This window comes from Dendroctonus ponderosae, unplaced genomic scaffold, assembly GCF_020466585.1.
Source record: "Dendroctonus ponderosae isolate FM_Combo_2020 unplaced genomic scaffold, Dpon_F_20191213v2 Dpon_F_20191213_9, whole genome shotgun sequence".
Taxonomy (NCBI): Eukaryota; Metazoa; Arthropoda; class Insecta; order Coleoptera; family Curculionidae; genus Dendroctonus; species Dendroctonus ponderosae.
The window spans coordinates 4,328,498-4,341,443 of NW_026019116.1; the positions used below are offsets into that span (position 1 = coordinate 4,328,498).

The window sequence follows — 12,946 nt, forward strand, 5'->3', positions numbered from 1 at the left end:
AAAATTGACAACAGCGCTCTCTGAAGTGAATACGTCGAACTAAAATTGACAACAGCGTCCTCTGAAGTGAATACGTCGAACTAAAATCGACAACGGCGCCCTCTGTTGTGAATAGGTCGAACTAAAACGAGTTCGACCTATTCACTTCAGAGGGCGCCGTTGTCGATTTTAGTTCTATCTATTCACTTCAGAGGGCGCTGTTGTCAATTCTAGTTCGACCTATTCACTTCAAAGGGCGCTGTTGTCGATCTTAGTTCGACGTATTCCCTTCAGAGGGCGCTGTTGTCGATTTCAGTTCGACCTGTTCACTTCAGAGGGCGCTGTTATCGATTTTAGTTCGACCTATTCACAACAGAGGGCGCCGTTGTCGATTTTAGTTCGAGGTATTCACTTCAGAGGACGCTGTTGTCGATTTCAGTTCGACGTATTCACTTCAGAGAGCGCTGTTGTCGGTTTTAGTTCGACCTATTCACTTCAGAGGGCGCTGTTGTAGATTTCAGTTAGACGTATTCACTTCAGAGGGTGCTGTTGTCGATTTTAGTTCGACCTATTCACTTCAGAGGGCGTTGTTGTCGATTTCAGTTAGACGTATTCACTTCAGAGGGTGCTGTTGTCGATTTTAGTTCGACCTATTCACTTCAGAGGGTGCTGTTGTCGATTTCAGTTAGACGTATTCACTTCAGAGGGTGCTGTTGTCGATTTTAGTTCGACCTATTCACTTCAGAGGGTGCTGTTGTCGATTTTAGTTCGACCTATTCACTTCAGAGGGCGCCGTTGTCAATTTCAGTTAGACCTATTAGTGAATAAATTAACCCTCTGAAGTGTTAGAGAACACTTTTGTAAGTACTCAAAACCCTTTTCCTAATAAGCTACCCGAACATGTTTTAAATCTCTCTTCTTCTTTCTTTTCCATTTGAAACCATCCATTTGAAACGATTTTGGAAGTTAAAAACTCTCTTACCTATTTAAGAATTTAGAAGGGATTTAAGAAACTTAATGCAATTTATTTAAATATGCTCCTTTAATCGTTTTACAAAAATTCTGGTGCGTCATTCACCAGTGTCTTTCGCCTGGAAATAGTCTTCGCTCTTGAACAGTTCCATCACAGGTCCATGTTGGTGCTCTGGCGTTTGTTCTTCCTTCAGCAATAAGAATTCACCAGGAACTCAGTGCTGTCGATTTACGCACACAAAGACGTGCTAGCATGTCGTCTATTGCTTTATTCAATGGCTTCAACTGAAATTAACAATAAACAATCAGCAAACGCAATTAAACAAGAAAATCAAACGCTTACCTTCTTCTTGATGTTGGTGTTGCTTATGTAGCTGCTGTAGTCTTCATCAGTTATCCGCAAAACGTCTTCGTTCTTCACTTTTGCCCCCTAATTCAAATTAATTCATGAGTTAAATTAGAGACCAGTTAAATGTTAATTATTTAGATAATCTAGTAACTACAAATAAACGTCAAAATAAACAAAATGAAACTGCTTGTATGTAGGGTTGTACGGCTTGTATGTACAATTCCCTCAACATCAACATACACTTGAGCGTTAAATCTTTATCTATCCCATTTTAGACAGACTAGATTGTTGTATTTGCAAAACAAAAACGATGCAACTTCCGCATAAAAAATAACTCTTTTTTGCTATTGGAATTGTATAAGAAAAACGGAAAATTGTTTTTTGTGCGTATTGCGGCTTCTGTTAAGGACGTCTTAAAATTTCCACTCATGGATTTGTGACCATTGAATGATCAAGATCCAACGCTCCAACTGTATATTTACTCCAAAGCTCTACGAGTGCTACTGAGATGGGCATAGTGGCGGAATGGCTGTCTCACTCACGAATAAAATTCAAAATAATCAAAAACACAACTCATTTTGAATGTTCAAAATCAAACAAGGGGAGATTCAACTAAATATCTGTAGTCACAGAATCCACGAGAAAATTGAAAACATCAATAAATTCAAATTAAAAACAAAACAGACAGACATAGAGCTTAAACACACACACAGAAAATGAAAGTCGATGAACCGGTTAGGTCAAAATAAAGCATAGCCTATCGATTCCAAAAGTTGAAACTTTGTGGACAGCCAGCGCGAACTAGAAGATACCGTAGTGGAGGGCGGCCACCAGTACCACAGTACCAATTTCTTTATGAAGCGATCCGTTTCCGATCAGTATTCGGGTACGTTCATCACCGTTTGAACGCCACATTTCTGTGCTCTGCAAGGTTCCGAAACTACGAGGTTCGTAATCAGTTTAAATAGATTTTAAATAGTTAATTTATTTATTTTTACTGTTCGCCAATTTTAGCTTTATTTGTGAAAAACTTTGTGTTTGGTCCAAGTTCGGTTATTAGCTATGTATATGTTCTTTTTTCAACGACTGAAAGTTCCTGGTTATCCCGGAAAAGGGGGTAATTAGGGAAGCAGAACAGCCATGAAAAGCTAGAAAATTAACAAGATTTTTGTAGGAAAAAACAGTTATAAAACACACTGCATGTAGAAAAACAGCAAGAAAGTTGCGTGGTTTTGAGTGCTGTTAAGTGCAGCGTGACTTATAATAACTATGTAATTTCCCGCCTTTGCGTTTGCAGTAATAATTGCAAGCTTTCCCTTTAGAGCAAGCAATCAGATTCAACTATAAATATTTGTTGTTGATCGAGATAGTTCTGGCGCAGATTTTTCGGCCGCGATTCAAAACTTTCCTTTTCTTCATTTCGAATTAGCTCTACGTAAAGTGCGCCACTAGCATAACGAAAGTTCAGTAATAAATTCCCATGCATAGCAATTAAATGATCAAGTAAGTTAGCGATTTAGAACGCGTATTTACTAGATCTCAATTTGTGTTTATACAAAAAAGAATAAATTTCCATCATCTTCAGATATTTCGTATAAGCTTCACATAATAACGCTTACGCAACGTGTGTAATAATACCCGAAATCACTATATAATGTTATGTTAGGCGTTCTACTTTCCATTTGCATTTAAATGAAAAGGCCTGGTTAAGAACTTTGACACGGTTAAGTAAAGGAAAATGAGCGCTGTTCGCGTAAATAAACAAATATAATAGTTTCAATGTCGTCCAAGTATGCATAATTACCGACATTAATTAGAGTCTTGTTTTAAAAAACGTCTCAACGAAAACGCGACGCTATACCTCCAAAATCGATTATTAATGCGGAAGTAAACGATCATTTACTAGCAAATAGTCGCCTTTTTTCGACACGCTTTTCTCAAAAACTCATTAAACACGCGCATACATTCATTTAATGTCTACTCAATTCCGCACAATCTATCTATCAATTTACATGCATTTTAACGCGTGTTTAACGATGTCCGATAAATGAACACGTATAATTATCACCTTATTGTTGTTAAAGCCTTCGAAGTCGCGTAGCGCTTTAATGTCCACTTGCAAGGCTTCTAATGCAGCCCAAGACCGAAAGTCCAAACATCAAGGATGTTTAGTCGACGCCAATTCAAGTTTAACTCGAAAACGCTGCATTAAGAGCTTGTTCTTTAAACGAGTAAATATTAGTAGCTAAACAGTCGTTATTGAAATTATGGAAAAATTTAATATTTGCCAATTCCAAAAGCGGACAATTACCAAATATCTAATACAACTCGTAGTGTTGGCCAATCTTCACATCTTGTGTATTTACGAGCACAAGAAAAATGCCATTAAACTGGCGCTAATTAAGAATCTCGCCACTGCAGAATTATTTCAAAATTTGCTGCATTTAGCCATAGATGTACTTTTAGCGTTGGAACACTTTCCCTGCAAGTATTTCGCAATTGAAAACGCGCATTCTTTTGCCTGCAATTAAACATCGCAAAACATCGGGCATATTACATATCTGATTGCTTGTTTATAGTCATCGAACCAGTGTCGTGCCCGAATTGCTCAGCACCACTGCATTAGATTCTTAAGGATGTCTAAATAGACTTCAACATCCAGCGAAGTTTAATGTATATATTAATGTTTAGAGAACAATAAACATGTAATCAGACAATTAGACAAATGTTTTTTCATTCAACCCCAAGTGTCGTGCCCGAAGGTCTCGGCACAACAAATACATTGGAATCCAATGGATGTCTAAATAGCCTTCATCATCCAGTGAAGTTTAATGTATTTTGGTTTACGGTAAAATCTTCACGCTTTGCTAAAATGTTACTACTTAAAGAGGGAGTTTTATCATGTGCATCTACCAATGTCACGAACTAATACAACAATATCCGCGAAAATATTACGTGAGAGTAACTGTTCAACATAAAACTTTATAGGTAAGACATTCGCTTGAAAACTCTAAACCATCGTTTTTGTTGAACAGCGAACTTTCCACACAAAAACAACTGGGCGCATCCGCCTTGTCAAAAGCATAAACCACCTCTGACTTTGTAAACCCCTGAAAAAGCCCGAAAAACTCTTCCCATAATGAGTAATGATCCGATTCAATTTCAGACAAATGGCGAAAGAAAAAAGCCCGATCGCCGAATGGTATGGAGGCCGCAGCATTTTCCTAACCGGAGGCAGCGGATTCATGGGCAAAGTGATGTTGGAGAAGCTGCTATACTCCTGCGATCGACTGAAGACCGTCTACATCCTGCTGAGGGAGAAACGCGGCCGAACACCTCAACAAAGAGTGGAGGACATGTGGAAGCTCCCAGTAAGGCCCCATTCAAATAAAATCCTCCAAGCGGCAACTATAACTCACTTCAGATGTTTGAGCGCCTTCGCCAAAAAGACCCCGATGCGATCAAGAAAGTGGTGGCCTTAGCGGGCGATCTCTACACCGAAGGCTTAGGGCTAAAACCCCAAGACTTGGACGCGCTGGCAAAGAACGTCTCTGTGGTATTTCACATGGCGGCCACCCTGAAACTAGAGGCCAACCTGAGGGACGCTGTGGAGCAAAACACCGCGGGCACCGCCACTGTTCTGGACGTGGCCAAAAAAATCAAGAACTTGGTGGCGTTTTGCCACTTTAGCACTGCCTACTGCTCGGCGGATATTGAAGTTTTCGAGGAACGGGTAAGGCCGTCATCAATCCCATCTTGACTAACTCTAAACACAAGGAAAATCTTCCAAATAGGTGTACGAATGCAAAGACAATCCAAGAGAAGTGATCGAAATAGTGCGCTGGATCGATCCAGGAGCCCTGGAACTGGCCACGAAGAAAATCATCGAACCCCACCCGAACACCTACACTTACAGCAAGCGATTGGCTGAGATCCTGGTGGCCAATGAGAAGGACAACATGCCAGTTTGCATCATTCGACCGGCTGTTGGTAATGTTTTCCCTTTTTTGCCACCATAGAATGTTAGACGAGTTTTTCTAGTGTGCCCCGCTGCTCTCGAGCCCCTGACTGGCTGGGTGGACAGTCTGAATGGGCCAATGGGGCTTTTAGTGGCAGCTGGCAAAGGCGTGCTAAGATCCATGCATTGTCTGTCGTCCAACAAGGCCCAAGTTATTCCGGTGGATTTCGCCATCAATGCCAGCATTGTAATCGCGTACAAGCTGGGGAGCCAAAAAAGGTACTTTGAACCTCATTTGCGACTTCCAGCCAATCAAACAACGCACTTATTGCCAGGCAAAAAGACGTGCCAGTCTACAACCTGACTCAGGACGGCGTGATCCAGATAACCATGGGCGAAGTCTTGGATAAAGGGCGCAACATTGTCTACGCAAATCCGTTCGAGATGCAAGTTTGGTATCCAGACGGGGACATCAGATCGTCGAAGATAATGCACACAATTTGCTGCATTTTCATGCACTGGCTGCCCGCCCTGCTAATCGACTTCATCATGCTTTTAATCCGACAAAAACGTTTGTAAGAAATCTCAAAAAACTCTCTAGATCACTTCTAAGTTATGGACATTTTAGCATGATTCGCGTCCAGAAGAAAATCCACCAGGGCCTAGAACTGCTGCAATTTTTCACCGTCCGGGAATGGAACTTTGCCAGCGACAAATTCTTAGCGCTTTGGGATGAGGTACTGTTGCAAAATCTCCCAAACACACCCAACAGAAACCATTTTATTGCAGATGGGTGAGACGGATAAGAAGATTTTCCCTATGGACTTTAACGCGTTGCCCATCGAAGCCTACTTGGAAAACTGTGTTCTAGGAGCGCGCCAATACTGCATGAAAGAGCCCTTAACTTCACTGCCACGGTGCAGGCTGCAGCAAAAAGTGTAAGTATTTTTTCACAGAAAGGATTTTTAAAGATTTTACACCAAATATTCCAGATTATACGTGCTACACAAGCTCTTCGTCTGCTTCCTCTACTACTACGCCTTCTATCTGCTCAGCCTCTGGATTCCGCCAGTGCGGATCATCTACAATCTGCTCTGGCAAGTGATCGGCAGCCTTCCACTCATTGGGCTCTTGGTGGCCCAAAAATAGCTTCACACTTGCAAATAAACTCAGTTTTATGCGTTATATTAATGGACGAAATTTTGACTTTTGCTCAATAGGGTGTATGTATTTTAGGCAGGTTTGGCTGTTTTAGTGGAGTTGATTGGACTTTAAATATATTTTTTGAATTTTTTTTTAACCACCCAATAGTATTTTTCTACACAACAAACCCAGAAGCAAAAACAAACGACGCCTGATTAGTAAATTTACATGTCGTTTTAGATGGCTGATTATAAAAACACATTCGCCATTATCAAGAAAGTGAAGTAAATGAGGCATTAAATTAAAATAAATATGACTAAATTCATTAAGTACTACATTAGCTGCCGTGTGAATTTATCCATATTAGCCAAAATTTTATTTCCCCAAATTTTAATCGCCAATTAAATGCCATTAATGATTTGTTCGCCACCGCCACGAACACCAAAGCTCATCAAGAGCTCAAGTGCCAAACACTCTGGCTGAGAAACAATAATAATAATAAACAGCTAGCAATAATGGCTCATCGAATAATGACAAGTTGCCGATTTACTTGTGACTCTTATACAGCGATAAAATTAGCTTGAAATCATCCAAAGATCACATTCAACGTGAAATGACCGGTCATTGCTGCAATGTCGAAGCCTCATGTTCCGATTAGAAAAATTAAACATTGATAAGCCTTACTTACATAAGCCCGCTCCTTGGTCAAAGTCATCGGCTTGACCTGCTGATGGGCCTGGCAAATCGCCTCTGAACCGTAAAAAGCCACATCAAACAGCAGAAAAGTCAAGTAATTTTTCGTTGATTGTGGAATACCCGAAAGTCACGTGAGCAATCACGACCAGTGGGAATGTAACGATTTGTTGTTATTTGTGTTTTAGAAGCAAATAATCACGACTGATGCATGATGGCTTTGAATGCGTCTCAATTGCTAGATGCATAAAAAAGTTGGGGTGAAAAGCTCAAAATGAGTATCAATAATCAAGCTCTGGAAGTGGTTTTTTTGGCAATTTTTAGGAAACCAATCAATCTCCGGCTATCACGTGATTGCAACGTAGTACATGCATTTTAACCTCTTTTTTCTAAGTGGAAGCGGCAATTACTTAATCACGTCAGTAGCCAATGATTCTGCACAAATATTGCAGGACTTTAACAACATATTGGAATTATTATCTATTTGATATTCAGCAGGTTTGACAAGCGTAAAACGGCGCAAAAACCGACACTACGTCTATTTACTTGCGGTTTAGAGAAACTAGCGCCTAATCAATCAGCTATTTACATTTCTTCAGTCAATCGCTTGTCCCTCTCAAGTTAACGCATTTTCGAGTGGGCCCAAACACAATGAAAGAGAAGCAGGTGAAGCCAGAGACAATTAAAAGTTATCCCTTGTCTCTGGGTGAAGCAGCAGGGAGAGAGAGAAAAAACCCGGCATAATCTAAGCGCTGTGAATGATGAAACGCACATGGCGTGACTCAAATGAATGCAATTTGTCTCCGGTATACCGACTGCAGAACGATAATGCTTTTTACCGTTTACTTTTTTTGTTTCGAGCTAGTGAACCTGATGAAATGGACCGAGATATTTAGACAATTGTTTGCAGAAAACCGCCTAATCAGCGCCATTGACAAGCAAATTTAAATATTCCTTGTTGTTTCAGTGACAATTTTTCGACGATTTCCACTCTGGCTAGTAATGAAAACAATAGATTTTGAGTCAAGGTCAGCGGTTTCTCGGTTACCAACTAACTGCTCCCCATTTCAATGTCACCGAAGAAGCCTTAAAAGGGTGCAGAGGCCGGATATTTTGCTCTTTCTATACAAGGTGGATCTACAGCGCTCAAGCCAGGATTTCCCGAAGAGAAAGAAGCCCTTTAAGCTGGAATTCAACCATGTAAACTAAAGAGATTTTTGCTACTAACGAGTAACGAATTTCTAGTCCATTGCCCGCATCCATTCATATTTGAAACTATCATGCCTTGAACGGATGTGCAAACAGATAATAAAATTGATCTTCCGCTATCGTAGTGAATTGTGACCACCTGTATCAGGCAAAACAAGGGCTGACTTTGTGGAATACTACTTATTCAATTAGTCCATTAACGGGGCTTATCACAGGGCAATAATTGCGATATCTATAAAACAATATAATGAGACATGTTTGAATGATTAACACTTTTGCGAACTTTATCAGTGTAGAAATAAAATCTACAAACTACAAACAACAAACTCGTGCATTAAATCCATGTACGAGGGAACAGTTTAGCGCAAATAACCATTCACTGATAACGAACCTGATATACCGGTCGGTGCGGCAAAGATACTTTTGTAAGGCATTTTCCGCTGACAACTTGCTTACGAATATTTAGAGGGCTTGTGGATTAGTTCAATTGACATTGGCTCAACCAATGAAATAGTTGTTATCCTGACATACGACTTAGTTAAGGCGATGTGACTGTGATTTAAAACCGGTTTGCCCAAAAATTGAATCGCCCTGGCAAAAGCAGCAAATCAACATTCGACACACTGGCTGATAGAGATTCGTTGCTGCGACCACGATTCTTTCATGCGAATATCGACCGGCAATTTTTCGGCACGAAGACGGCACGCAATTGGCCGATTCGGATCGCGCCATCGCCTCACCATAAAGTGGCGCGTTCCGTCCCAGAAATGCACAGTCGCGTTTTGAGTGCGAGCTAGTGTGGATGTACCATTAGCCGGCCATTTCGAACTTAGTAACGGCGCTAGCATAATCGCGATCGACACACACATTTTTTGTTTTTTTGGCGAGATTTTTGAAGTTTTATTCAGGAATTTTGCCCCCCTGTAGGCTGTGATAGTATTGTTTGGATCCAGCTCTGTGTGTCTGACCCATCGGCTTGGACTAGCGAATTATTGGCATAAGTAAGTAAATCCACGACCTTCAAACGGGGATTTTGCGTTATTACTCAGCTACACGAGTAGGAATTTAATAGCTCCCGTAAGGGTGCAACTGCAGGACAGGCGAAATGAATAAACGTTTAATTTTCCATTAAGACGATTATGTTAAAATCTTTGTTTTTCACGAATTTGTTCGTGCTATAAATCAATTTTGAAAATTATTCCTCCTATTACCCGGCCAGCTATAGCATGTTGCCTGGTTTCGACATTGCTCCACTTAAATTGAAATGATTCGAATTCTACTTGGGTTGAGTGCATGTCCATAATATACACAAACTAAAATTGTTTAATGGCAACACAAAACATTTTCCATTCTCCTAGTGAACTAGTTCACATTCATCATTCGCTTTAATAGAAAATCGACGGGATAATCCGTGTAAAATTCATAAATAATTGGGCAAATTATCATCAGCTATAACACTGGCTGTATGTTGGGGTTTAGTGGATTTGGTGTTTGATTTATGCAGGGTTTTAAAGCGCTTTAGAATCTAAACGTTGAAAAATTACTCTTAAGGGCGCATTCGCCACTTCACAATTTTCAATCAAAAACTACCTCCGCAATTTTATTGAAGAATTGCCTAATTTAAGGAAACTACTTAAAATGTAGAAGTAGCCAGAGAAGCTAAGTTCTTTTTCTTTGTTAACAGTGAGAATGGGAAATTATGGGGGTCATAAATAGGGGCACGTTGAACAATCTCGACTAAACTTCGATTGAGGTAACTTTTGGTTGATAAACAAGCCAATTTAGAGCGTAAAGGAAAAGCACCTACCAGTATCCGTGTATTTCTGCATGCAAATAATCCATTAGCGGTGGCTTAAAGTCCAGTTTGTCGTTCCGGTTCCGGCGTTGTGCGTAACGCCGGATTCGTAAACGAGTAAGCGTATTTTTCGAACGGAGGAAACTGCCGTAATTACTACACATTTATACGTTATCATATTCCGCGTAAACAACGCGCACTCAAACCTTGATGTTCAAAAGACAACAGTGTTTGCTTCAACAGCGCATGCCAAAATGGCCGCTTGTTTGACATCAAAACATCAGAATAAGCCGCAGTTTTAAAGTCGCGTTTTTCCCCAAAAAACACACTACTAGTGGGGAAAACTATTTAGAATAGAGGGGGGAAATTTCGTTGTGCAAATATTAGAGTTTTGGGTTTGAAAGCTGAAAAATCCGGCTGTTTTTGTGAATTCTGACGGAGCCCACCCGTACACGCCCGTTGGAAAACGTACTACTGACTTGAGTGTATGACATTAGAACGCACGTCCGATTCACTTGAGAACCTGACGAGCGCCACAAAAAGGCATGTCTGAGATTACTTCGCAAATTACCATCCACCCAATTTTGACCCTAAACGTCATGGCTAATACAAATTTTATCAAAATTTGGAAACTAAATAAAATCACAAGCGATCAAAGCCTTGTTCTGAATATTCTCTTGGTAGGGATCAGAAAACTGCCAATTCTGAGCGCTCCAAACCCTCGCAAACTAACCCAATAGAGAAAGAAAAAGATCCCCCTGAAATAATCTCCTCAAGCTGCTGCTTAATATGCATTTTACCGGTTCAAGGGCAGCAATTGTTTGTACACAAGCGTTTGCATATTGAATGAAGTTCAATGCTGCCTGAATGACGATTACTCAACAGCATCATCAATCGCGTAAGTTTCCGCCGATAAAACCATATTAATCGATGTACAAGAGCGCGTTAATTGTTGCTGATTGAAAAAGTTGGGAACGCGGCACTTTTTCTATTACCCACTTTAGAGCAGCCCCGTATGCAGCACTGACTGACTGTGTTCCATTTAATGAGGAAAACCTTGAATTATTGTGAGGGTTTATTGATTGATTTTCCTCGCTGGCGGGTGTCTGCCCACTCGACAAAGGGGGACAGGTGGAACGTAGCTGCAGCTATAACAGTAGATTAACGGCACTTGAGACGCACCACTATTGTTGGTCAATTTGTCCATCGTAATTGCCGTTAATTTGCGACCTACGTCGCCTTTAAAGCGAGCACACACACACAAACAGGCTGGCACAATTTAAATCTTTAAATTAAACTTCTTCGCAGAGAAAAGCGACAGTATCCCAACACGATGCCAGCTAGAGCAGACACCCACATCCAGAACGGAGTGAAATCGAATGACGATGTGGTGATTACTGGAATCTCCGGTCGCCTGCCCGAAAGCAACTCCATCGAAGAGTTCAAGCAACAGCTCTTCGAAGGGGTGGATTTGGTCACTGACGATCCCCGAAGATGGCCGACTGGACTCTACGGCCTACCCACCCGAACTGGAAAACTGAAGGATTTATCCAAGTTCGATGCTTCGTTCTTTGGGGTGCATGCCAAGCAGGCCCACGTGATGGACCCGCAACTTAGAATGCTTCTGGAATTGACCCACGAAGCCATTGTGGATGCCGGTAAGGCTTGTTCATTCCCCTAAACTTCGACAGGCGGTGAATGGCTCGGATTGCAGGAATCAACCCCAACGACGTGAAAGGCTCACGCACAGGGGTTTTTATTGGGGTCTCCGACTCGGAGTCCAGCGAGTTCTGGACCGCACAGGATCCAGACACTATCAACGGATATGGATTGACTGGATGCTGCCGCGCCATGTTCCCCAACAGGATTTCCTACACTTTCGACTTCAAAGGGCCCAGCTATGCAATCGACACGGCCTGCTCCAGTTCGCTCTTTGCCTTCCAGCAGGCTGTAAATGCCATCCAGACTGGGCAGTGCGACTCTGCCATTGTGGGCGGCGTCAATCTGCTGCTTAAGCCCACCTCCTCGCTCCAGTTTCACAGGTAACTAGCCGTTATCCATCGGGGAAACATGACTTTGAACCAAAAAGTACATAATCAGATTGGGGATGTTGTCGCCTACCGGCACGTGCAAAGCCTTCGATGCTACGGGAAATGGATACGTGCGCTCCGAAGCGGCCGTTGTGGTGTTTCTTCAAAAGGCCAGCGTCGCTCGCAGAGTCTACGGAACGGTTTTGGCCGCCAAAACCAATGTGGACGGCAACAAAGAGCAAGGTATTTGCTTCCCTCCTCACTTACCCACACTGTTCTTCATTACCCGAACACTTTCGTTAAAGGAATCACGTTCCCTTCGGGCGCAATGCAGAACCGCCTAATCAAGGAAACCTACGAAGACCTGGACATCAGTCCAAACGACGTTGTGTATGTGGAGGCGCATGGAACCGGCACCAAAGTAGGCGACCCACAGGAAGTGAATTCGATTGCGGACTTTTTCTGCAAAAACCGATCAACGCCCCTCTTGATTGGCTCCGTTAAGTCGAACATGGGTCACTCAGAGCCCGCTTCCGGGCTCTGCTCGCTGGCCAAGATTGTCATTGCAATGGAAAGCGGCGTCATTCCGCAGAACTTGCACTTCAAGAGCCCCAACAAGGACATTCCCGCGCTGAACGATGGACGATTGAAGGCAAGTGAACATTCTATCATTCTGAATCAGACTATGAAGGCTTTCACGGCCGGTTAAATCACATTTAGGAATATTTTCCGGGCTTTGAAGCCGTGGTCTATGGGAATTTCTTCCTGACGTTTCGTCCACAACTGCGGTGGACATTATCAAAGGCGATGAGGCAGTG

General features: G+C 41.9%; 3 protein-coding genes across 3 annotated transcripts in view; 2 read left to right on the forward strand and 1 right to left on the reverse strand.

The window, feature by feature from the left end:
- Positions 1-1,002: 1,002 nt before the first annotated feature.
- The window catches only part of LOC109541741 (2-oxoglutarate and iron-dependent oxygenase domain-containing protein 3), a 20,684-nt gene continuing 8,740 nt past the window's right edge, over positions 1,003-12,946 (reverse strand). Inside the window, exons 8-9 of the mRNA XM_019910672.2 lie at positions 1,295-1,381; positions 1,003-1,236 (exon numbers count right to left, since the gene is read on the reverse strand). Of these exons, the coding sequence (XP_019766231.1) occupies positions 1,341-1,381 (41 nt within the window). The 3' untranslated portion in view covers positions 1,003-1,236; positions 1,295-1,340. The remainder of the gene's footprint in view (positions 1,237-1,294; positions 1,382-12,946) is intronic.
- On the forward strand, positions 2,096-6,561 carry LOC109541740 (putative fatty acyl-CoA reductase CG5065). The gene is made up of 9 exons (XM_019910671.2): positions 2,096-2,247; positions 4,467-4,671; positions 4,725-5,033; positions 5,095-5,290; positions 5,342-5,537; positions 5,594-5,833; positions 5,887-5,995; positions 6,048-6,196; positions 6,251-6,561. The coding sequence occupies exons 2-9, from the start codon at positions 4,471-4,473 to the stop codon at positions 6,405-6,407; spliced, it is 1,557 nt and encodes a 518-aa protein (XP_019766230.1). The 5' UTR covers positions 2,096-2,247; positions 4,467-4,470; the 3' UTR covers positions 6,408-6,561.
- The window catches only part of LOC109541738 (fatty acid synthase), a 10,873-nt gene continuing 6,922 nt past the window's right edge, over positions 8,996-12,946 (forward strand). Inside the window, exons 1-5 of the mRNA XM_019910669.2 lie at positions 8,996-9,304; positions 11,407-11,756; positions 11,813-12,140; positions 12,199-12,371; positions 12,434-12,780. Of these exons, the coding sequence (XP_019766228.2) occupies positions 11,432-11,756; positions 11,813-12,140; positions 12,199-12,371; positions 12,434-12,780 (1,173 nt within the window). The 5' untranslated portion in view covers positions 8,996-9,304; positions 11,407-11,431. The remainder of the gene's footprint in view (positions 9,305-11,406; positions 11,757-11,812; positions 12,141-12,198; positions 12,372-12,433; positions 12,781-12,946) is intronic.